The sequence below is a fragment of the Maylandia zebra genome, linkage group LG18, assembly GCF_041146795.1.
Source record: "Maylandia zebra isolate NMK-2024a linkage group LG18, Mzebra_GT3a, whole genome shotgun sequence".
NCBI classification, from domain to species: Eukaryota; Metazoa; Chordata; class Actinopteri; order Cichliformes; family Cichlidae; genus Maylandia; species Maylandia zebra.
The window spans coordinates 136,667-163,221 of record NC_135184.1 but is presented as its reverse complement, the minus strand read 5'-3'; the positions used below and the strand labels follow the sequence as shown (position 1 = coordinate 163,221).

Genomic DNA, 26,555 nt, shown 5'->3' with positions numbered 1-26,555 from the left:
GCATCCTCAGGACCTTCTATCACTGTGCCATTGAGAGCATCCTCACTGGATGCATCACCACCTGGTATGGCAACAGCACCGCCTACAACTGCAAAGCTCTCCAGCGAGTAGTGCGGTGCTCTGAACGGATAATTGGAGGTGAGCTTCCCTCCCTCCAAGACATCTACAGGAAGCGCTGCCTGAGGAAAGCGGGGAGGATCATCAAGGACTCCAGTCACCCCAGCCATAAACTGTTCAGACTGCTTCCATCAGGAAGGAGGTTCTGCAGCATCCGGTCCCGTACCAGCAGACTGAGAGACAGCTTCTTCCACCAGGCCATCAGACTGCTGAACACGTCATAGACACCTCAGCTTCACTACTGGAACTTCAACATTATGCACTCCATACTGTACAGTAACGCCACTGTTTTGCACATATTCAACTCTGTATATTTTATTTTATATATTCTATTCATTGTTTACTCTATTTAATTTGTAAAATATGTGTATACACACACACACACACACACGTAGAAAAATATTTAGTATACACATCCAGAAATGCATATACTATTATATATTGTACATATATTTATTAGTTTCAGATGTAGCCATTCTTGTATTTTGCTTGTTTACATTATTGTATTTTGCACAACTCTGTTGCTTGTGAAGCTCGCACACAAGAATTTCACTCACATGTGCTGTACCAATGTACCTGCACATGTGATGTGACAATAAAAGTGATTTGATTTGAATAAAAGTGATTTGATTTGGTTACCGTGGTGACCTAACAGGTAAACAGCCCTGCTCTGCAGGAACACGTATGACGGTGCCAACACGTTAACTTCCTGCGTCTGTTTATCTATTTTGTCTCACATCAATTATATCGTCAGTCATATTGTTATCACAAATTTTCAAATATATCTAGTGATAAATATTTTTGGCCATATTGCCCTGCCCTATTCCTGAGAGCCGACCACATGGACAAGCTTGTATTTCTGCACACTAATGTGGAAACTGAAAGGTAAGCACTGAGAAAACACTCCAACATGTAACATTTAATAAGTAAATTCCCTTTTTCAGGTTGCACAAAGTGTTCCACTGCAGGGCTGCATGTGTAGTTTTTAGCACTTTATGTTGTTGCTGTGTTTACGTGGATGAATCCTTCAAGCTGTTTCATTTGGATTTATTTCTAAGTTGCAGAGAGCATTTTTATTATTATTATTTTAAAATCAAAGTACTCAATAAGTAAGAGCTCAATGTTAAATTGTTTACATATTTTTCATGTTAAACAGAAGAGTTGATTTTTCATGAATGTAGTTTTTGATTGACTTCTGATAAGGCAGATGTGAACTTGTCCACGTACCCCTCAGTTTCATTTTAAGCATAGTTTGGACTGTTAACTGTGAGTTTTCCTACAATTAAATTCAGTCTTAACGTAATATTGCCTGGCTTTTAGTATTGTCTCCCCTGTACTGTCATACATACTGCATATTCTTGCCACTACACACCCAGTGTTGCTGCTGTCGCTATCGTGTGTGCTCGTTGTTCTTTAAATAACCCGAGCCCAGTTCCTTGTATGTGCATACATACTTTTGTCATTTTAAATTATGCAGAGCACAGAGTCGATGCGGATCACCTTTTCCTTTTCTTTTCAGAGCTTAAAGAACAAACGAAGATTTGAAGAAAAATTTTAACTTTTTATATTTTAAAAACTTAAAACTTCTTTTCACAAACAGTTTAAAAACAGTTTTTAAAAAGGTTAAAACATCTGACTAAAAACTTCAGTTCGTCTCATCAGTTATTGATCCTTGCTGGTGATGTCATGTGGTCACCACTTGTAGTATTTCCAGTCATGTGATCTGCCTGGCAGCAGCGGCATCCACGGTGGTTACGGGCTGCAGATTTTTCCACGGATCCTGCATCATAGACGGGCTGAAGTATTTCTGCACGGGCGCGTCTGAAGACTGAAACACACAGCAATGACACGTTTAAAACACGTCACAGACACACGTCTCTCACATGTCCCAGTTTGTTTGAAGAACTTCGGTCACGTGACAAATCTCGCTAACGGAGTCAGCTTTGCAGGAAGTTTTGGTTTAACATCTATTTATTAAACACTCACTACATCTGCTTCTCTCTGCTCTGAGATTACAGTGAGAGTGACGCCCCCCCCTCCCCGCAACCTCCGCCTGTCCTCGGGTGGACGATCTCTTGCTGATCATGACCCCCACCCAAGACAAAGAAGAGTCACCTGAAATCGATCTTATTAATGATCAGGCGGACTTATGAATGACTCACGGATCATCTGTACCGATCAGGCTGTCTGATTGGGAGTGCTGCCAGTTCTGATCCAGCCTCGGATCCTTACCTTGAAGTTCGGAGCTGAAGTTGGACTGAGGGACTGTGGCCGCCGGAAACCGTCCCCTCTGCGCCGCATCGGACCCCCGAAACCGCGCGAGCCGCTGCCGAACGTATCTCCGAACCCCCCGGAACCGTTTCCGAACCCGGCTGGAGATCCGTCTCTGTATCCTCGATTAGAACCCGGAGAGTAGCCTGGAGATCCCGGAGAGTAGGGGGAGTAGCTCCGCGAGGAGCCTCCGTATGGGGAGCGGGGGAAGCCCCAGCCGGACGCCGGTCGTGGAGCTCCGGGACTCCGCTGATGTCTGTCTGGAGCGCGGAACATGTGAACGGGTAAAGAGCGGAAGAGGAGAATTAAACTGCTGCCACAGAACGACGAACAACACAACAAAACACTAGGAGGCCGGAACCGGAAACACAGCTTTCAGCTCCGCCCACAGACTGCAGCGCCGCTCAGCGGACCGCAGGGTGAACAGTTCTGTTCATATCCGTGTAAAGCAGGGCTCCGCAACCTTTAACACCCAAAGAGCCACTTGGACCCGGTTTCCACGCAAAAGAAAACTGGGAGCCGCAAATACTTTTTGAAATCTAAAGTCAAGTCAAGTCAAGTTTATTTATAGAGCACATTTAAAAACAACCAAGGCTGACCAAAGTGCTGTACAGTAAATACAGATAAAAATACAATAGAACACAATTTCGTAAAACACCTCGCTGATCAAATAAAAAATAAATAAACAAATAAATTAAACCTTTCTAAAAGCCAATGAAAAGAGGTGAGTTTTAAGAGCAGTTTTAAAAGTTTCTAGGCTTTTGGAGAATCTGACGTGAGGAGGTAAACTGTTCCACAGTCTGGGTGCAGCCACAGCAAACGCCCTCTCTCCCTTTGTCTTTAATTTATACCTGGGAACATCTAAAAGCATCAGATCGGCTGACCTCAAAGATCTCCTGGGGCGATAAGTACTAAGGAGTTCTGACAGGTAAGAAGGTGCAGTGCCATTTAAAACCTTAAAAGCCAGCAGTAAGATTTTAAAATCAATCCTAAAAGCAACTGGGAGCCAGTGGAGAGAGCAGAGAACCGGAGTGATGTGGTCTCTTTTTTTTGAACCGGTCAACAGGCGAGCGGCAGCGTTCTGCACCAGTTGAAGGCGATGTAGACAGGAACGATCTAGGCCAGCATAGAGGGAATTGCAGTAGTCTAGCCGTGAAGTAATAAAAGCATGGACCACTCTTTCTAGATCGTTCCTGCAAAGGTAAGACTTGACTTTGGCTAAAATCCGTAAATGATAAAAAGATCCCTTAACTACAGAGCTGATTAAGTGAAAATAACACTGTATATGTTGTTATTTTTACCTTTATGCTTTGTGTGAACAACTAAAGTAAGTAAGTAAAGTTTATTCATTAAGCGCTTTTCACAGACAGGCAGTCACAAAGCGCTGCACACAAATATTAAAATAAACAATACAATCAATAGACACAATGTAAAAGATCAAATGTAAATAATGTAAAGAATATAAAATACGTACAACAAAAGGCTTGTTTGAAAAGAAAAGTTTTTAACTGCTTTTTAAAAGAATCCACGGAGCAACTAAGGTGTGTTGCTTATGAAATCCACGAAGTGCTACAGAGAAAATTACCTTTTATTTATGTAATTAACACATTTTGAACTCTTAAAGAAATATAACCAAAGGAAAGACGCTGAACTAAAATGATCCAGCAGACAAAAGCTGCTGTGAGCCACCCTCATATCGCCTTTGTGCTTTTGGAGCCTTGACCTGACTTTTAAAAAATAACTGGAAAAAAGTACTATGCTGCTAAAAATGAAAAATGGATATTTGCAAAATTCTGCCTAAATATGTATTTTACCTGGTTAATGTGTGTGGCGGGGCGTGGTCTGCAGTGCCGCTGCATGGAAGTCGGACGCACCTGAGCGGCACCCGCAATCACGCCTCGCCGCCTTAAAGTCTGTGCTCTCTCTGCTGTTGGTGTGTGTCGGGCTGTGAGCTGCAAAGCTACAGCCGGCTGTATGTGTACAGCAACCGTGTGTGAAAAGCGGTCAATAAAGAGATGCTGAAAAGCTTGTTCATGCAAGCATCGTCGGGTCTGCTGTGATATGTTTACAATGAGACTTGTGGTCCTGAACCTCTGCGCACAGCATCTGCAAAACGAGGCTTTCATCTTTACGCAGGACTGTAAGCTGTCATCTGTGAGGCGTGAGCGGTGTTTGTTTTTAACGTAGTTCACGGTGGAGAACAGCTGCTGACATAATGTGGATCCGAAGGTCCATAACTGGCCCACCTGGGGTTGAAAGTCTCGATAAATGCACAGCGTTTCGGCGGGTACACCGGCTTCCGCGAGTGTGACGCTTATTTTGAGCGATGAAAAAAATAATACGATATAATTTTATTTTTATATTTCAAAATCACAGTAATCTCCCAATTTAGAACTACAAGTTAAAAAGAACTAAACACAAATAAAATACACTTCAGCTAAATACTTCTAATTTATTTTCCCAAACCACCCGGAGCCGCAAAATAAGGACTAAAGAGCCGCGGGTTTCCGACCCCTGGTGTAAAGCAAAGCAAGTTTATTTATATAGCACAACACAGCAAGGTGATTCAAAGTACTTTACAGAGACATTAAAAAACAAAAACAAATAAAAAGCATTTAAAATGGGATAAAAGAAGAAGAAAGGAGCAGTAGATAGAATCAGTAGTTAAAATGTAAGTTTTGAAATTTAAGCTTAAAAGTAGAACAGTGCGGATTTGGTGCTTTATTCAAATGTAGCTGAGAACAGGTGAGTCTTCAACCTGGATTTAAATAAACTGAGTGTTTCAGCTGATCTGAGGCTTTCTGGGAGTTTGTTAGGGGGAGCTATTGACAAGCTCATTGACTGAACCTTTGGGCAGGCCAGATGCTAATGGGAAGACCTGGTTAAAGATCTCACTACTGTATTCAGTTATACACCGTTTTGTGATCACTGCTGCTGACATATTTGTGTGGGCTGAAATTTTACTTTCAACAAAAACACAGTAGCTTAATGGTCAGACAGGCCCACATCAGACACAGTAACCTTTGAAATGCTCAGGCCCTTGGAGATCAGTAGGTCAACAGTGTGTCCTCTATTATTATATTATTATACTATTAGTGTTTCACTATTAATCACAGTGTTACTAAATAAAAGGATCTGGCTTGCATCAGTCACATGACTAACATTAACCAATGATCACCCTTGACGTCAGCGCACACTGGTTAACTGGGAACGCGCTCACAAAGAGCATGCGCATTTCCATACTGCCTGATTGGTGTAGAGCTGTGAACTGGGAGACTGGTCCGATTAGCCCTTATCTTTTTTTACTTTGCACCCAAATTCTTGCCTCTCATATTTCGAATAGCCCTGTGAAAGGTATAAACATAGCAGACAGAGAGATTGTCATCAGTCAATTGGCAGATGATACCACAATTTTTCTTAAAAATGCCAGCCAAGTGCCAATTGCTTTACGTGTAATAGAGGATTTCTCAAAAGGGTCTGGATTGGTCCTAAACTTAAATAAATGTCAGTTATTACCTGTCAAAGAGTGTAATGTTCAGAGTCTTTGTAATATAACAGTTAAAAATGAAGCAACATATTTAGGTCTGATTATCTGCAAAGATCCAAAAGACAGAATTTTACTAAATTTTCCCCCAATTATTAAAAAAATCTCAAACCAAATTAAATCAATGGTTGCAGAGACATTTAAGTTTAAGAGGAAGGGTATTGCTCTCAAAAGCAGAAGGTCTGTCTTGACTGACTTATGCAGCAATTTCTCTGCATGTGGACGGCAAAACTTGTAAGGATATCGACCGAATGCTCTTCAACTTCCTTTGGAAAAACCGGACACATTACATCAGAAAAAGTGTATTGATGAATGACTATGAACACGGTGGTCTCAATGTTTTGGATTTTACTACTCTAAACAATACATTTAAGATTAATTGGGCTAAACATTTTCTTAAAAATCCGGTATCCATTTGGAATTTTATTCCTCACTACATTTTCTCTAAGTTTGGGGGTCTAAGTTTTGTCTTAGGTTGTGATTGTAATATAGATAAGCTTCCAGAAAAGCTCTCGATGTTTCACAAACAAGTTCTATTAGCTTGGTCCCTTATATATAAACACAACTTTACACCCCATACGTATTCAATTTGGAATAATAGGAACATAGTGCATAAAAATAAATCATTATTTTTTTCTAGGTGGGTTGAGAAACGGATTGTTTTAGTGAATCAGCTGTTTAATCCTAATGAGCAGCTTATGTCTTATTCAGAATTTTTAAACACCTATAAATTTCCAGCCACACCCAAAGAATATGCCATATTATTTGATGCAATACCTACGGGTATTATAATGCTTTTTAAAGGTATTCAACCTTGCATATCATTGTTTCTCTCCCCAACCCTTTAGATTCACACATAGGAAGAATCTGTCTAACAAACCACAGTAAAAGTAATAAGAATATTCGTGCTTTGTTCCAGACAGAATCTCTAACTGTCCCACATGTGGTCTCTTACTGGGATTCCTTTGTCAGTGACATTAACTGGAAAAGAGTATGGACAATTCCTAACAAGTATCTGGTAACGAATAAAGTGAAGGAAGTCTCATTTAAAATATTGCATAAATTTTATCCTGCTAATCATTACATGACGAAGTTCAAAAGGGACATAAATGTGAGCTGTGGATTTTGTGGAAGCCATCCTGAGACTGTGCAGCACCTCTTCTGGATCTGTTCATGCGCTGGAACATTTTGGAAAGACTTCAGTAGATTCATTGCTGGACATCTCTACAAAGACTTTACTGTGAAACGGGAAAATGTTGTATTTTGTTTCTTTCAAAGGCAAAAAAAGGAAGATGTTTACTTTATAATAAACTTGTTAGTTATCTTAGCTAAATTTTATTTTCACAAATGCAAATACAGTAACAAAAAACCTAATTTTAAACATTACTATAATGATGTTTTATGTTACATAAAATTGATTCGTGGATCAATTAACGAAAAGGCTGTGAAAACTATTACTGTTTGTAGTAATTACAAATTATTGAATGTATGTAATTCTTTGTATTACACCCCCTGGCATATGTTAATTTTGTTCTGATTGTATACATGTTCTGTATACTGTTTCTTAATAAAGTTTAATATTTAAAAAAAACCCCAAAAAAAACCAAAAAAAAAAAAAACTGGGAGACTGGTGCGACACAAACCAGTCAACACTGTAGCCTATAGCACACAGCAGTATCAGCTTATTATGGCCACGTTGTGTTGTGTAGACTGACGAATTGACTCAAATGAGCGTGCTGTGTGTGCAACAGCGCGACAAACATTACCTGTTACCTTTTATTAGCTGCACAGGTGTCTGGGTCATTAGCTGCTAGCTAACTGGGTAAGCCTGTCATGTCTCAGGAACATATTTAGTTTTAAAGTAAGTTACAGGGCTTTCCCTGACTTTCTGGGGGGGCTTATATTACACTAAAAACTATCTAATATCCTCATCAATATAATTATGAACTATTAAAAAAACACTATTTTTAAAGAAAATACATTACGATTTATATTAGATTTATATTTCAAATATGACAAAATGCTGATTTTACAGCAGCCACATGATCGCTACAGTTTAAACATTTAATCAGCTTTCTGCCTATGTTCAACTATTTTATATTTAACACTTTAGTTGTTTTATTCTTATGACTTTATTATTACAGCAGTAGGAATAAAGGGAAGGATTCTGGATCAGCACCATGATGCAAACTTGTGGCTACAGTATATACAGTATACTGGATTGTGTGTGTGTGTGTGTATACCATGACCATCCCTACTAATATTCCAGTTTCAGTTTATTTCCCACAGTTTTCTAATCTTTATGTTTCCGAGCGCTGTCACCAACCTTTGCATGTTATTGTCTGACAGCTCGCGTCTCTCCTGTGGACTCGGCCTCAGATCAACACAGCCTGCCCTCCAACAGTGTACCAACCAGGTAAAACACACCTGATGACAGTGATACAGTGTGATCTGATTCATGTTAGAGTCTTGATGAATGTGTGTTGTTGTTCTTCAGCCTGGGTCGAGCACCCACCCCTCAAACATCTCTGCACGGCCCTGCTGAAAACTGATTTAATGAGGCCACACTCGGCAGGTTAATTATAAACAACAATCAATTCCTGACTGATGACTCGAGTTTTAAAATGTGTCACCTCTATAAAGGTGAAAAATAAATTTAACTGCAGTCACACCACGAGGAAGCTGCTGCAAACACACTGCATGAAACTGTTTCTTCATGTTTAGAGAATTCGAAAATGACTCCAGCCTGACCATGGCAAACTCAACAAATGGCCTCCAGGCTTACAGACCAATGACTGTAGAAAACATGGACGACGCGACAGCGCCCCAAAAATGAAGCCAAAACGTCTCTATCGCCCCCTGGTGTCTGGCTGCAGTATAGGTCATAAACCCCGCCTTCTCCATGTTAGCGGATGGGACTGGGGTCAGACTAAAATTAATTTATTCTCCTCAGATAATTTTTTTCAAAAGTTTCTTTCTTTTGTTTTCAATAGTTCTCATCATGCTGATTTATGTCCAAGAGGTCTCCTTTCCCATAAGTTTGATTCTAATTCCCAGAGGTGTGGACTCGAGTCACATGACTTGGACTCGAGTCAGACTCGAGTCATTAATTTTATGACTTTAGACTTGACTTGAAAAAATGTTCTAAGACTTGTGACTTGACTTGGACTTTTACACCAATGACCTGGGACTTGAATTGGACTTGAACCGGTTTACTTGAAAAGACTTGATATTTTACCCCAAATATAAAATTTAACATGCATATTATATAGAGATTGAAAATGTGACGTCATTCACGGGTAGAACCGCAAAGGATTCTGGGAACTCGTGGCAAGCGGTACTAGCGCACGCAGGCTTTCAATTAAAATCAGTTATACAGCGATAAAAAGAAACACAAAAATGTCAAGAAGCCGTTGTAACTGCAATAGCCGGTCGCATGACAGCCACGGGAAGCCGACGGGTAAAGAGATCGGTTGTTATCGGATTACGTCGTTGAAGAGAAATTGTTCAAGCCATGTTTCCGAAGTAACAAAGACGCGATGGATGGCCTGGATTGCAGCCATTCAAAGATCAAATATAACGTCCCAGAACACTCCAGCTCACAGGTTAGTCTGCTCCAAGCATTTACACGAAGGTCAGTGTTTTTTAGTAGTTAATACGTCATTTTCATAACATAATTGGTGATATAGGTTACAAGCAAGTCTGGCGCTGAACAGAAATGGTCGCGCTATGCTCCTTTGTTTATTGTGCATAAATAGTGAATTGTCCTGACACAATATTGCGTTTCGCTTCTGTTATTATGGTACATTGACAAAAACATATACTTTTATTCACAGGATAAAACAGGTTTTTTGTATCACTAATTGCCCAGTACGATTACAGCATACAATATTGTTGTCACTGCTACATTTCTGTGATGCTACCAGAAATTATTTCCACTACTAATTAATTACCGTTGAGCTCAAAGGTCCTATTAATAAACGGTTAAGGAATGTGTATTTATGACGACGATTTGTGAGACTGGTAAACTTATGATACGTACGATGGTCTTTCGTTCTACATGGTGCATTTCAAGGTCCTGCACCCATCCGTCGGTAAACTGTACCTGGGCTTGTTGCAGTGACCTGAAGTTACTAAACTTCATGAGTGTGTGCACTCACTCCAAGAACCGTATGATTATAAATATGCATATAAATATGCTACGATGAGATAGCTGACTTCATCTAACTAGCAAATGTTGTCCAGGCTACGTTGGTGATACAGTTTTTTTAATGTGTATGATATTTTTGTCATGCGATTTTAAAGCCGGTCCTACAACCGCATCCAAGAATAACATGCAGCTTATCTCAGAACTGTCGGTGAAAATTATTCTTGGAGCTAGGTTTAATTGAGCTGCATTTTATAGAGGTGCAATTTCACAATTTGTGTATATTTTCTAAGTTCACTATTTTGTCATGTGTTGAGAAAAACACAGATTTTAAAATTACATGGTCTAATATTTACATTTAGCATAACTGCAACATTATTTTTTCGTTGTTTTTTTTTTTTTAAAGACTCGAAAGGACTTGAAATTCAAAGTTTCAGACTTGTGACTTGACTCGGACTTTTACACCAGTGACTTGAGACTCGACTCTGACTTGCCTGACATTACTTGAGACTTGACTTGAGACTTGAGGATAAAGACTTGAGACTTACTTGAGACTTGCAAAACAATGACTTGGTCCCACCTCTGCTAATTCCTACCGCCGTGATGTTAAATTGGGGTCAGCGTTTACTTTACGAAAACACGACAGAGTGTTTTTACCTGACAGCCTGAGGTGTTCTTCAGTAAACTGGACTACCTGACAGAAGGACCCGAGACCTCACTGCACTTTTTCGGTAAGTTAAACATGTTTGTAAGCTAATCCGTAACTACCGTCCTTAGCTCGGTCCTCAGACCTAGCTAGCTAAGATGAGCACTCGGCTGTCAGGGTTCGTTTCAAGAGCATCTGGCTGCAGCCACTGGGGAGCGCCATATTGCGACCTCCACACTAACCGGAAACACGTAATTCAGTTAAATCGACTTTGACAGCTAAAATGAAATTGTGTATTTTTTACTATTCATGCTGCTGATAAATAAATTTGTTTCTAAGTGTTTTTTTTAACACTCTGGGTTTATTTAAAAAAAAAAATCACCATCCCTTCAGCTTGTTTGTGGCAAAAGTGTCCATGTGTTATGTTTTTGTTTGTTTGCTACTTTTTCTGCATAAAGGTTTTTTCATAAATATAAACTAGTCATTACTTTTTACATTTTTAATCCTTCAAACACTTTTTTCTAGTACAATGCACGTGTTTGAAGACAACCTCAAAACTCACCATTTCATATATCAGCAGTGCTACTAGAAATTATTGTACAGTGGTCCCTCACTATAACCCGGTTCACCTTTTGCGGACTGTTTCACTGATTTATTTTATTTTATTATTAAAAATTATATTTTTGAATTTTTAATTGCATGACAAACATACAATAGACTCTTGAGCATATTTATATAGCTAAATACACAATAGTATAACCGTGCTAAATAAAAGAGGCCCAAGTACCAAAGCACTCTAATGCAAGCCTCTAAACTGCATGTTGATAAGTACGTGAAGCGTACCTCTACAGCTGAAAACAGATTGTATCCATACTTTGAGGATCTGCTGAATTGTTTTTAATGGCGCTTTTTTTTTTTTGATGAACTGCAGATGATGATGAATTCCTCTTTATTGTAGAAACAGTCCCTAAGCTGTTGTTGCTCATACTTACTGAGTTCCCTAGCTACTTCCTTACTATGTCAGTAAACTTTTTGAAAAGGAAGCTGCTGTAGATTTAAAGAAACACCTTAATTGAAGCAAAGGCAAAAAAATTGGAATGAATTTTATGTGACTGTAAAGCCAACAATAAGTGAAAGTCCAAAAACGCCTCCAATCCTAATGATCTCCCCCTCTCTCTCTCTGTGTGTGTGTGTGTGTCCTCACAGAAGGAAGGTCACGACAGGAGCTTTTTTCAATCAGTTTTTACAAGAAGTGTAGCTCATACAATGGTATAAATGTATTATTTGCGATACTTTATAAATATGAACCTCTAAAGATTTTGAGTTCGTGCACATTGTGAATCAAGAATCTAAATATTTGTATCACAATGATTTCTATAAAAGCATTTTGTTTATGGGGATAATGTGACAAATCTTTTGTGCGTCCTATTAATGATCAATGGTGATTAAAGAGGAACCCTGGCTCTGGACATTTTCATGACAAGTGACAGGGCTGACATCTACTAACGAGAGAACATGTTTTATCATCATAAACACGGTGATAAGACGCATCGTTAAAGTGTCACTTCAGTAATGTTGACTCATGTTTTTTAATAGATGACTTAAAACACTAAACTCTAATTTCTGTGGTTATTTTAAGTTTACAGAATATAACATGTGGTAAGACGACGAGTTTTACTTCTCATGTTATGTGTATCTATTTATCATGTATGCTACTTTGCTCTGTGGACTGTAAAATGTTTCATTGTGTTCATGAAATAAACCAGACTTTCACTGTCTGCATCTTTTACTGTTTTTCTGCTTTTGTTCACTCCAAGTTTGACAAAACCTACAGATATCCAGAGTTAACTCGCTAACAATGGGGAGCAATCTCAGTGTATTTAGCTGCTTTTTCCCTGAACACAACCAACCGAGAGAAACGCCTGTAGGCCTCACTTTGGTCATTTTGAACGCTGAAGGAGATTTGTTCAATAGACACCTTATACTAGTGTTTCCTGCACTTAATCCATCACTACTATGTTCTATATAAATCCAGATTCCTTTTATAGTTTGCAGTGAAATTTGTTAAACCATTGCTTAATGGGACAGAAGTACAAGTCGCTCTTTACTAACACATTTGTAGATGAGTTTAATGCTGAACAACACAGCTAGCAGTCTCACACACTCTTTAGGTTTTTCAAGTTATGTGTGTAAGGGTTTAGTCTATCAAACCTTACCCTTTTCTCCTCAGTATCACAACAGTATGACTCCCAAAGTACGGCTCAGTAAACAACCTATGACTCTAAAGCCAGAACAGAAAGATACAGTTGGAAGATGAATGATTGCGTTTTTATGATGTGTAGTAAAACGACCCCCTCTTCTTCTTCTCTGTGTTGTTCTTGTGTGTGTGTGTGTGTGTGTGTGTGTGTGTGTGTGTGTGTGTGTGTGTGTGTGTGCCTTAGAAGTCAAATAATACATTAGCCATACTTAAAAAAAACATCTGAATTTCATTTAGAACTGAGATTCTAAGTTGTAAGGAGGAATCTTATGCACAGCCAGAAACATGTTTCCCCACTTTCACAATGCTGAGGTGCCAAATCCACAACCCCCAACAAATGGTTTATTACACGTGGGTGTGAAGGGCAAGCTTTACTTACACAGCCTCACACACAGTAGATTTTTAAAGTTTTTTTGGGTGCAGTGGTTTAGCCACAGATGCAACATCCACTTTTGATAAAGATCACTCCACCTGTTTATTTCTTAAGAAATTAAGCATCTTTATTAAGCTCTTATTTATACATGTCTACACATTAATAGACACCGTGTGCTCTGAGACATTATAGTCTTCTACTTCTGCTTCCATCGGTTTGCATTTTAAACTCCCAACCTTTCAGGTTGTTATGAACGGCTTATATTTCTAACATTTTGTGATGTAAAAGTGAACCATGTTTTTTTTTTTTTAATTTTCTGTTTGATGGAAGGACTTAAGACACGAGTTATTTAAACAATTCTAAATGACCGTGTGATGGCCATAGTACTTTATGTGGGCCAAATGTGTTAAGGATAATGTTTATCAATGTAAAATTGCAAAGAACCTTTGAATAGATTATAACATTTTGTAAACAGATACCTCAGAAGCTGTACTGGTAGATCTATGTATGTAAGGTAAAACTTTCCACAGTACTTCCACTTAAGTAACTAAACACATAAAGTCACCCTTACCAATAATCCACTGCTCCTTGAAAAAAAGTAGCACAAACAGACGACTGACTGAGCAATGATAAGTAGAGCTACCCGAGGCCGAGACTCAAGCAGAAGAAAATTAAAAGTTGTTGTTTTTGTGGCTCGAAAAATTAAAGAAAGTATGTTTAATAATTCAACAAGACCCACACCTTCAACACATGTACATTCAAATTTTGGAACAGGCTCAACATTGCTGCTGTTCAATAGTTTTTATCCGTTTGAAAAAGTCATTTTACGGCTTTAATGTTTCCAGCTGATAAGGAGAATGAGTGCGTTTCAAATGTGCGTCCAAAGGCTTTAAACATCTGCTTTGTCTGTAACGACAGTATCAAACTACAGAGCATTGTTTTTACTAAAATTCAACATTTTCCGATGAAAATTTGGCTACTTTTTTTTTTCTTTACTGTAACACGCACCTCAATGCCATTTTTAGGATATTCTTGGTGATCACATTTTTTCATATTTATGCTTTTGGCACTGAGGGTATCTAATACGCATGTTGTCACTGTGTTTGTACTACCAGCTGTGAGGGCTCTGCTTTTGCTTTGAGCAGTCTGTTTTTATTTTGTCTCGTGAGTGTGTGTGTTTTTCAAACGAGATCCTCGTCAGTTTGATTTTGTTACCACAAACTTTGTGTGAAGTTCACAACAGAGGTAAAGAGATTTAAACACCCCAGTTTAAGGAGGCAGGCAGGGGTTGGACCACCTGCACAGGGCTGGTGAAGCAGAGAGTGTCCGGGGAGATGTGCAACAGAAGCAGAGGGAACATTTTACAAGATGATAAATGGCAGATTTAGATGATTAAGGATTTGTTGACAAGATTAAAAGACACGTCCGTCAGAGTTCAACAACATTACAGTTTGATTAAATAAAAAAGTTTTTAGACTACACAAGGTTCATTTTCTCCTCTGATAGTAATCATATTAAACATGTCAAGAAAGAAAGAGTATAAAGAAAAATAGTAAATGTGTGTCTAATTAAACTCTTCCTGTGAGCCTTACATCATCCTTTAATATGTTTGGTGTTACAAACTTGAAGAAGCACGGAAAAGATCATCAGACATTAATCTAATCAGTTTTCAGCCTTCATTCATATTGAAAAGTTGAAATCTTCCCTGCTAGACCCAAGTGCAGCGTTTAACACCGTCGGCCATAACATTTTATTACAGCTATTATTAAATGGAGAGTCCTCTTCACACACTGAGGTTAATTATGAAGCTCCACAGGCTTCTGTGCAAAGACCAGTTCTGTTTACATTATACGTGCTTTAGAAGACATAGCATACCACAGGTCAGCTCAGCAACATTTCGACTTTGGCTTGTTTTTTCTGGTTAACGTTAATTACGTAATTTAGAATTAAAGTTTAGTGTTTTTAGCATTTAGGATGGCCGTGGCGAGTAACTCAAGTGCTGTAAACATTTCATGAAACCTCATCAAAAGTTATCTGAGTTGGAAGGGTGGCTGTTAATAAGCCATTCTTAAGGAAGGAGAACAGAGAAAAATAAGGCTGAGGTGTGCCAAATTACACAAGAAATTGACTGGAAAAAGAAATCAGCTGTAATATGTCTTATGGAGTAATGAATCCAAATTTGAAATATGCACGGAAGAGGTCCGAAGAGAGATACAACAGTGAATGTCTATAGCCGTCTTTAACACAGCGTGGATACTCTACCGTGCTTTGAGGCTGGATTTCAGCCAGTGTTGTTGGAGCTCTTATCCAAATTAATCAAATTATGAATGTAGAAAAGTTCCACCAGATTTTGATCGACCATGTATTACCACGTAGTGTCTGATTGGCTTCAACTTCATTTTTCAGTATGACAATGATCGCAAACATACTGCCAATGTAGTCAAAGTATGCCTGGATGAAACAACGCATCAGTCATGGATTGATCTCTCCAGGGTTCGAACCTCAAGATAATCGAAGCAGTGTGGGATCATCTTGACAGAAAACAAAACAAAAGGCAGCCAGCATCCAAAGAAGAGTCTCGGATGTCTTTCAAGAAGCCTGCAGAACTAAGAAATTACAAGAAAGCTTACCTATTAGAGTTTAAGCTGTGTTGAAGAATGAAAGGCAGCTTTAACTGGACAAAAGGGGAAAAAAATCCCACATTGACAGCTAACTCAAGAGACAAAAAGCATTAGAACTCAAGTCATTACATTACTTAAGGATAAATAAGTTAATTAATTACATTAATGCATAAGCAGAAAATAACCTACAGTAACTGCTTTGCGATATGGAAGTGCAAAAGACAACTGAAAGGGAGGATAGTTTCTATATATGTGGTTTCTATTAAGGGACAGAGGAACGATAAGAAACGATAAGAAATCAAGGACAAGGAGTGTGGTGTAGATAAGTGAGGAAATCCGATCATTACTACAAATTTAGTTGAAATTTAAATATTTTAACTATGGTGTGTGAGGTGGGCCCCTGGGTGCCTCCTGTGAGGGCTGTCTGTTTTCCACATTCTGCAACGGTAAAATACGACTTAGAGGCGGATATTTGTTTTACTTTATGGGCAACAGTTGTTCTTGCTGTTGACAAAACTCGCCTCATGGTTGACTCTGAGAAAAAAACTCTTTCCCACAGAGGGGAATAAACTTATTCGAATATGAGCTTTTTTCCACTAAGGCTTATTTTATGGGGAGATGTACTAAATTATTTACCGGGTTACAAGCAACGATAATATCGACTGTTGACTCCTCAGCGTCATCATTTTCTGTCTATTGAGAAAACCCATTGTAAAAGTATTGAAGAAAAAAACTCTACCGCTGTCTCATTCCTCCTTGACCCGCTGTGTGTGTGTGTGTGTGTGTGTGTGTGTGTGTGTGTGTGAAACAAGATCGCCTGTCACGGTAATTATGGTTTGTTTTTCAGTCCCTTGTAAAAGGGACTCTCAAAAGGAAAAGTAGTATTCAAAGAAAAGTATTCACTAAGGGATATTTATTCATTTTTACACATACGGGGTAGGCAGCCTGTAGGTTACAAGCGGATAGAAAGTTCTTCTTTTCATCACAAGCTATGGTGTAGCCTAAAAATGCAATTTGTTGCTAGGCTGATCATCTTAAAGGTTTTTTACTGCGTCTGTATTATAGGAAAATAAAATACTATTGAAAGAAACGGTTCTCTACAGGAAGTCACTCTTTATTCCCATTACAAGCGCCGGTGCAGCTTAAGAAAGTAAAATTACATCCGCTATTGTAAAAAAAAAAAAAAAAATACAGAGAAAATTGTCATAATATTGAAACAGAATTCAAACTATGAGTTTGCGGAAAACTAACTGCCGCTCTGTCTCTCTATACAGCACAGAGTCAACTGCTGCTGGGCTGCAGAATGAAAGAATCCATCTTGCGTCTCTGCCTTAGAAAATGTGACGGCCTCCTCTCTGCTTTTATTCTCCTCCCTCTAAAAACGTTTTTCTTTTTTTCCAACAACAGGTGGCGTGCTTCCGGGGATTTCCCCCTCCCTTCTCCGGATGCACCGGGGGTTTCCCCCTCCCTTCTCCGGATGCACCGGGGGTTTCCCCCTCCCTTCTCCGGATGCAATTCGCCACGCTTAGGGACAGGTGGCGCGCTTCCGGGGTTCCCCCTCCCTTCTCCGGATGCACCGGGGATTTCCCCCTCCCTTCTCCGGATGCACCGGGGGTTTCCCCCTCCCTTCTCCGGATGCTGGGGGTTTCCCACCCCTCCCTTCTCCGGATGCAATTCGTCACCCTTAGGGGATTAAATTATACACTTCCGGGGGGGAGGGGGGAGGTCAAAAGGTCATGATTTGGGTCATCAATCAAATCGGATCAAATTTTGTCATAAGCTGTATGGGAGTATCTCTCTCAGGTTGACACATACACACACTGTAGATAGACTCACTTATAGGTGAAAGTGTAATCATATTTTGCTTGTGACTGAAAAATTGTCCCTGCATGTTATGGCCCGTCTAGGCGTGGCCAGACCACAACATAAAGGGTGATCCATCCCCGTCCAACCCCAAGCAGCACGTCACACACTTAACATTTTGTGACAGTGATTTATTTACCACAAGTGCAGTTAAACAAAGGAAGGGAGCATCATAACTTCAGGGTGAACCCAAGGCCAAAACAACAAACAAAAGGTAACCTATCTCAGGAATAAACACAACTTACCTACTCAAAAGAACTAAACCAAACCACAATCACTTTCCTCCCTGCCTAACAAAAACAGGAGAAAACCGATCAAACAAAAAGGTGGTCCACCCCTACATAGAATAGAATAGAATTCAACTTTATTGTCATTGCACATGCACAGGTACAGGGCAACGAAATGCAGTTTGCATCCATCCAGAAGTGCTTTAGTGATATAGATATATTACAATATATATTAGCAATAATATAGATATGTGAGTATATTACAGAAATGGGTCTATTATGGTATGTTATAATGTACACAGTATGAAGTATGTTGTGAATATTCTATAACTATAAGTATGTACAGGCTGTAGTGAGTACAAGCTATGTACAGGCTATGAACAGGATATAAATATGAAAAACTATACAGAATATGAAATAAATAACTTTACAGAATCTGAGATATACAGCTATACAGAAATGGGAACTATGCAAGTTGTAAACAGTTGTAGGATTAAAGATTATCGAATGTACAGAATGATTATTTACACAGAGCTATACAGTAGTGCAGTTAAGATAAGTGAGGGTGTAGATAGTTTCTACAGAGGCTATATAAAGTGCTGGTGGTTGTGAGTGGTGGTTCAGTCCATGTTATTATTGTGTTTGAGGGTACAGTTGTCCATTGTGGGTGTGTGTATGTTCAGTCCATGAGTTTAACGTGGGTCAGATGTCAGGAGGCAGAGTTCAGGAGTCTGACAGCTGTGGGGAAGAAGCTGTTCCGGTACCTGGTGGTCTTAGTCCGGAGGCTCCTGTAGCGCCTCCCAGAGGGCAGGAGGGTGAAGAGTCCATGTGATGGGTGACTGGGGTCTTTGATGATTTTCCCAGCCCTTTTCAGACACCGCTTCCTGTAGATGTCTTTTATGGCAGGAAGTGGTGCTCCGGCGATGCGCTGGGCAGTTTTCACGACACTCTGCAACGCCTTCCGGTCCGAGGCAGAGCAGTTCCCGTACCAGACTGTTATACAGTTGGTCAGGATGCTCTCGATGGTGCAACGATAGAAGTTCACCAGGATGTCTGAGGACAGGTGGTTCTTCCTCAGAGTCCTCAAGAAGAAGAGGCGCTGGTGAGCCTTCTTGACCAGCTTGGAGCAGTTGGTCGTCCAGGTGAGATCCTCGGAGATGTGGACTCCCAGGAACTTGAAGCTGCTCACACGCTCCACAGCCGTCCCCTTAATGTGGATGGGTGGATGTGGGTCAGCATTCCTCCTGTAGTCCACGATGAGCTCCTTGGTCTTCTCGGTGTTAAGCAGCAGGTTGTTTGTGTCGCACCACTCAGCCAGACGATCCACCTCCTCCCTGTAGGCCTCATCGTTGTCACTGATGAGGCCATGCTCTTACATTAACATAATATAGTGACACAGACACTCAAATTCACACATGATTACGATCACAGTCGTAACACTGCAAAAGAACAGTTTGTTGCAGAATGTGTGCCTGATGTTCCAGACGATAAGCGAGTGTCCGGCAGCGACAGGAAGACACCTGGGATGAGGCGATGTTGCTTTTTCAAACTGTGCTAAAAGTCATTGTGGTTTTGATTTGACGTATGCATATATTGTATCTGCTTAACGCATGAAGGGGCGTTATAAATTTCCCTGATGATATAAAATAACTGTTTTGTGTATTGTTAAGAGAGATCTACAGCTGATGTTTTGCAGTGTACATCTCCCACACGTGTGTTCATTAAAATCATCGTTTGACTCCACCCGGCCGGATCAGTGTTGTTATTTGGATTGCCTCCTGTATCCCTCCTCAATATTTGAATCCTTAACACGGCTAATCTAGCAAACGAATTAACAACAGAGCGATTTTAGATGTTTTAGAGCTATAAGATGATAAGCTGTGTGTCTTTTTTTATAACAGTGACATGGTTGTATTTACCTTAATTAAACGAGTCGTGGTAAACCAGCAAAAAACTCAAGCCGCCAGGCTACGTAAAAAGTGTAGGGGGGCGTGTTTGCGGTCACGTCCAGCAGGTGCGTGGGTGGGAGCGTTACACAGTCGCCCCACCTCAAGTCATTACTGCGCAGACTCTGGCTCCAAATTTGCAAGATGGCAGCCTCCACAAGAGGGATATTTTGGCTTCATTTTTGCACAATGGTAGGAGGTGCTGTCGCGTCGTCCATGTTTTCTACAGTCATTGTTACAGACACTGTGGTCGTGGTTCGTGAGGCAAACCGTGTGCAGACACATGGAGGTGGGGGTGGGATAAACAAAAGGCAAGCCTTTATTGTTTGGCTGAAAAAAACACAAACAAAAGGTGAGGAATAACTAGAAAGGAACTAACAAAACTTAAAATAAAGAACACGAGGAACAGTGGAAAATGTTTCCAAAAACCTCACAAGCGGGAATGAAGAGACAGAGACACAAAACACCGGGAACGACAAACAGACGATCCGACGAGGGACGCAGGGAACGAGGAAATAGCAAACGGGAGGGAGACACAGCTGCGACTTACCAGACATGACGAGACAGGGAGGAAGCAAAACAGAAAACTTTGACGTAGGACACAGACTGTCAAAGTAAAACAGGAAGTTGACCGGGGAGACAGAGGGAGTGAGTTACATGGAGCACAGGAACACAGGAACAAAAACCAAAAGACAAATATTGAAGTCAAAGACGATGATTCAGAAAAACAGTGCATCAAAGACCCGGGACCGCCTGCATCACCTCAGAGTGACTCTCTGTAGAGACAGAGCTCTACAGGTGTGATGTTTGCTCTGACAGCTGATGGAGAAGGTCAGGAGGAATGTTACTGTGTCTTTGTCGATCAGAGAAAGCAGATGATTGGCTGCTGAGAGAGGAACCGTAGTACTGCATGAGGAAGTCAGGAGTGGCAAACAAGTCTGTGAGGAGTGACACATGGCTTCAAGGTGGGATTACATCAGGGATCTGTCCTTCTCATTTGCAGTGCTGACGGACAGACTGAAGGCGTCTCTGTGGTGAGAGCGGGTGGAGGAGAGCCTGCAGGGGTGGAGGTGTGCTCTGAAGAGAAGAAGACTGAAAGTCAGTAGAAAGAAGACAGAATACGGGTGGACAGGTGAAGCTACAGGTAGCAAAGAGAGGCAAATACGTCGGGTCAAGCAGAGAGGAGAAGAAGAGAGTGCAGGCAGGGTGGGTTATAAAATCCTTTACACATATTAAACTCATATTAGACTCGGGAATTCATCTGACTGTGGCACAAACAAACAGTGACTACCAAAGATGACTTTAAAATATGAACAAAGTCAGTATGTACACGAGTATTTAAGAAGAGTAATTATTTAAAATGATGCTCCAGTTATAGAAGTGTGTATAAAATGGCCGTAATTCCTGAAGAGTTCATTAAACAATAACTGATCCCGGGAGGTTGATTCTGTTCATCTGGATGTTTTCAGTGGGAGAAACCTTTGTCTGTCACAGTCGTGGATCCTTCAGTCTCAGCTGACTGCAGGTTTCTAACCTTATAAACAGGACAACCAGCCCACTGTTCATTCAGTGGAGCAGTCATTGTGCAAATGTCCTGTTTCTAAGGTTGGGGAAACCTGCAGGCAGCTGAGACTGAAGACGTCACCTGATGATGATGAAATGTTTCTCCCACTGAAAACATCCAGATGAACAGAATCAACGTTGGGATTTACTCACCTGATTGAACGAGTATTAAGACATTTACTGTTTTATTGATAAAAACTGAAAGTGTGCACATCAGTCTCAGCTTGATTGATCCGTTTAAAATCCCCTGTGGTGGATCACAGAGGCAAAACTACAAATAATGTGTCGTTCAACTGGATGAGAAGCTGGAGAGGTCTGCCGGCCGGACGCTGCCTACAGAAAGAGTCTGAGCCGGCTCAGATCCTTCAGTGTGTGCAGCTCTGAAGCTCCCAGCCTGGAGGAGGTGATCAGTGACTCCCAGTTTCAGCAACAGGTTCCTTCAGCCTGGCTGTGTGAGGGAACAGGAGCTCGTTCCTTCTGCTGCTGTCATTCATCCACTGGTGTCAGATCCACACATGTGGAACGGGATTAGTCACACTTCATAGTTATCTATCAATATTTCTGCTTCTACGCTCGTTTTATACGAGCGCTTGTTGTTGGTTATATATTTGTTGCTATGACAACTCAATTTCCCTCTGGGATTGATAGTCTCTCTGATTCGGACTCTGTTATCCAAAAACGAATGGCCCTGACTCAGTATAACACCAACCCATCAATCATTCGATCTGATCTACTTACTGTGGAGGTTTTAAATGCAGAAACATTTAAAACAATAAAAAAAAAAAGGATTAAAAAGCTGAAACGCTGGTTTCTAACCGGAGCTCTTCAGTGGGGTAGAAGCATACAAGCAGACAGCTCACTCTGTTGGTGAGATCTTTATGAAGTGAAGCACGGGACCCACGTCCTCGCTGTTTACTAACGGAGTGCTTCAGCGACTTTTAAAATGTTAGGCTGTTGTAATGAGCAGGTTTGTCCTCTGGGTGGTGCTCTCGTTGTTTGGGTGCAGGTGTGGAGTTCAGAAACAGCACAGGCTCATAAAGCCCGTTCCTATCCAAGACCTGCCTGCTGATAACATCCTCCAGTCCTGTGACGATGAGGAGCGACTGCAGCAGGTGTCTGGTGATGAAGACCCGATGATATCACCGAGCCTGATATTTCTCCCAAACGTTGGTGCTCCATATGTGGTCCCCACAGTCACCTGTTCACAGGTGTCATCTGTCATCCTCTCTTTCAATGCAGCCTTAAACCAAATGTGCAGTGAATCCGTGACGGCAGAGCTGACACCTGAATCTGTTCTAACAGACTGAGCATGTGCGCAGCAGCACTGACCTCAAACATGAGATTCACTCTTTGATGCACGGCCGAGCTCTCAGGCCTGAGTCTGCTTAGAAAGGAGTGCAGAGGTCTCGCCGAGGCTCAGGGATTAAAGCTGGCACCGTGTAATCTGAGACGCGCTGCAGCCCACCTGCACACTTCACACACTCTTCACCAGAACTGGGAAGTAACAAAGTACAAATACTTACTGTACTTAAGTAGAATTCTCAGGTATCTGTTCTTCAGTAATTTTTCCTGACTACTTGTTACTTTTTTAAACTAGTAGCTGTACTTTCTACTCCTTACCAGAGGTGGGTCGAGTATCCAAAAATTGTACTCAAGAGTAGCGTCACTTTAAAATATTACTACTCAAGTAAAAGTGACAGGTAGTTGGTGAAAAGACTACTCAAGCACTGAGTAACTGGTTGTAATGTCTGATTTATTTTTTTTAAATAAACAAAAATAAATAAAAATACAAATTGTAGTATTTTCAAAAAGAACATACGTAAAAACATCCAGATTAAGTTTTTCACAACCTAAAGCTTTTATAACCAATAGCTACAGTAAATGACATACAGTAGCTTGCAAAAGTATTCGGCCCCCTTGAACTTTTCCACATGTTGTCACATTACAGCCACAAACATGAATCAATGTTATTGGAATTCCACGTGAAAGACCAACACAAAGTGGTGCACACGTGAGAAGTGGAACGAAAATCAGACATGATTCCAAACATTTTTTTACAAATAAATAACTGCAAAGTGGGGTGTGCGTAATTATTCACCCCCTGAGTCAATACTTTGTAGAACCACCTTTTGCTGCAGTTCCAGCTGCCAGTCTTTTAGGGTCTGTCTCTACCAGCTTTGCACATCTACAGACTGAAATCTTTGCACATTCTTCTTTGAAACAGCTCCAGCTCAGTCAGATTAGATGGACAGCGTTTGTGAACAGCAGTTTTCAGATCTTGCCACAGATTCTCGATTGGCCCACCTCCACCTTTCCATGGAACACCAGCTTCCTGATGGACAGGCAACAGCAGGTGAGACTGAGGAGTATCACATCCCACACCAGACCATCAGCTCTTCTCCCTCTACACCAGAGGTGGGCAACTCCAGGCCTCAAGGGCCGGTGTCCCTGCAGGTTTTAGATGTGTCCTTGAACCAACACAGCTTATTTAAATGGCCAAATTAGCTCCTCAACATGTCCTGAAGTTCTCCAGAGGCCTGGTAAGGAACTAATCATGTGATTCAGGTGTGTTGACCCAAGGTGAGATCTAAAACCTGCAGGACACCGGACTGAGATTGCCCACCTCTGGTCTAGCCTCCTAACGCAGGCTGTTTAAACCTAATAAGCTGCTGTTTGACATAATAAACCCTGTCAACCGCAGTATTGCCTTCTGTTTTAACAGTTAGAGCAGTAGAGACGAGCTGTGCTTACATGTGTGTGGAACTTTAGCTTCATTAACCAGGCTAGGTGTTAGCTTGTAGCTCATGCTAGCTAACCAGTGAGAGGTTAAAAGGACGGCCAAAGCTGCGGACACAACACCCAGAAACGTATCTCACCACAACGTAGCGCCGAAAATATGATGTGATTCTAGCTCAATCAAACTGATTGCAGGAGGAAAACCGCCTCCATATCCTCACAGTCATGTGACAGACCTCTCCACATGAGAGAGGTGGACAGGGTCCAATCCTCAAGGCCCAGTGTCCTGAAACTATTAAATGTCCTCACCACAACACACCAGAATAAAATTATTAGGTCATTAGTGGGACTCTATAGTACTTGACTGCATGCTGAGGTGGCAATTCAGCCATTTAATTCATGTGTGTTGGACTACGGCAACATGAAAACACAACATTAGACTGACATCCACCTAACCACAGTTAAAAAGAAATTTAGAGTAAACTTACCGTGACGCGGTTAGACGAGTTTTTTCATGCTGAAATGTCGGTTTGTTTTGGCTCACACTGAAGACGCGTTATATAGCTGTTCTTTTGTTCTACATTTAAGTGAAACATGCTTTGTATTTGAGGCCAAGGGTGTTCATCCTCTTCAGTTCTAGTGGAGACGGTTGCCTCTGCCATGTTTTTATGTGTTTCTTCTTTCTTGGGTCGCTCTGCCCGCCATAGTGTATAACTGGTCGTGTAACTGCATGGCTACATCTGATTCGTGAAACTGCACTGGTGGCATGATCTATTATTAGTAGCATTATCTAATGTGTGAAATTAATTATTTTAACAAGTTGAATATTGCCAAATATAGTGGAGTAAAAGTAATGTTTCTTCTTCACAAATGTACTCAAGTAAACGTAAAAAGTATGGTGCAATAAAAGTACTTTTAGAAGTACTTAAAAAAAACTTTTTATAGGAATTCATTCATATGAATTTTACATTTGCTCAAATCTGGATGAATCCAGGTGTGTACATCCACAGAGAGCAGCAGGTCAGCTGATCACAGCCTGCACGCTAAGAAACTACTGGAGCTCTCAGTGGAAATGACTTTCAGTCTTTCCCCCACACTGAGACATGACAGCTGATTTAAAGGTTCCTCCACCTGCTGAATCCACGTTAACCTCTGACTGTACACATATTCCTGTTTGGAGACAAAGTCCCCCTCTACAATGTAGGCAACAGGAAATAGAGACTTGTTTTTATTTCTATGCTTTTTATTCTGATTCAAGCTGAGAATAATTAGAATAAACAAAGATAGACTAAAGTTTGTATTCCCATCTATCTATCATTTAATAATTATGTTAATGTAGCACAAGGTTCAGTTAGCTTTGCACAGTAAGATCCTCCAGAGAACTACTTTTTACTTTGTTACTCTGAGTACATTTCAGAGCCAGTTCCTTTTTATTTTTACTGGAGTAAAGAAGTTGAATCAGTACTTCAGCCTTTATTGGAGTATTTTTCAACAGTAGTATTTCTGCTTCAAGTTAATTAGAAAGGTACTCTTTGTCTCAGCTGGAGCCCCCCACACATGTATGTACGTACGTACGTCTGGTGTTGCTTTGCTGCTTACCCTAACCATAAAAATGAATGCTTAAGCCTGAGCCTAACCACAGTCATAACCCAGCTGTAGCCCTGAAATCACATTTCATTGTGAAAAAGCCTTCAGCTCTCATGGGGACCTGGGTTATGGTCCCCGTGAGTAGAGTACATTTCAGATTTTGGTTCACACCATGACAGGGAAAACCAGTTCACAGATACAAACACACACACAGTATTTTCATGGCTCTGCTGTTTATATGCGCTCAGGCCAATTAAAGGCTCCTTCTGCAGAATTTCAAACATCTCTGAAATGCTAAAGTCAGACGGCTTCTCTCCTCCTCCTGACGCTCGTGAGTCATCTGTCACTCTGTTCTGTGGGCGTCTGAACAAACTGACTCGCTGCTGAGGCCAATTTGAGGCGAGAAGAAAGATTCTCGCCATCTGAATGAAAACACGGATCTGAGCGGAGTCGGTAGACCAATCAGTGAGTCTATGAGCGGGAGAGCCCGCACACCACACCTCCGACCTCTACAGCCAAGTCAGGTCACGTTAGTGGACTCGTGTAGCACGACTTAGAGGGCCAGGCTCGAGACCGTCACACATGTTCGTTTAAATCCTGCAGATGCGATCGTCACCTCAAACCCAGCATCAGAGCAGTGGGGAAATAGTCCCCTGT

General features: G+C 40.8%; 1 protein-coding gene across 1 annotated transcript; it reads right to left on the bottom strand.

Annotated features, from left to right (window-relative positions):
• Positions 1 to 1,657: 1,657 nt before the first annotated feature.
• Positions 1,658 to 2,783, bottom strand: mplkip (M-phase specific PLK1 interacting protein). The gene is made up of 2 exons (XM_004572456.6): positions 2,350 to 2,783; positions 1,658 to 1,945 (listed from the first exon to the last, which is right to left on the bottom strand). The coding sequence occupies exons 1-2, from the start codon at positions 2,662 to 2,664 to the stop codon at positions 1,832 to 1,834; spliced, it is 429 nt and encodes a 142-aa protein (XP_004572513.1). The 5' UTR covers positions 2,665 to 2,783; the 3' UTR covers positions 1,658 to 1,831.
• Between the last annotated feature and the right edge of the window lie 23,772 nt (positions 2,784 to 26,555).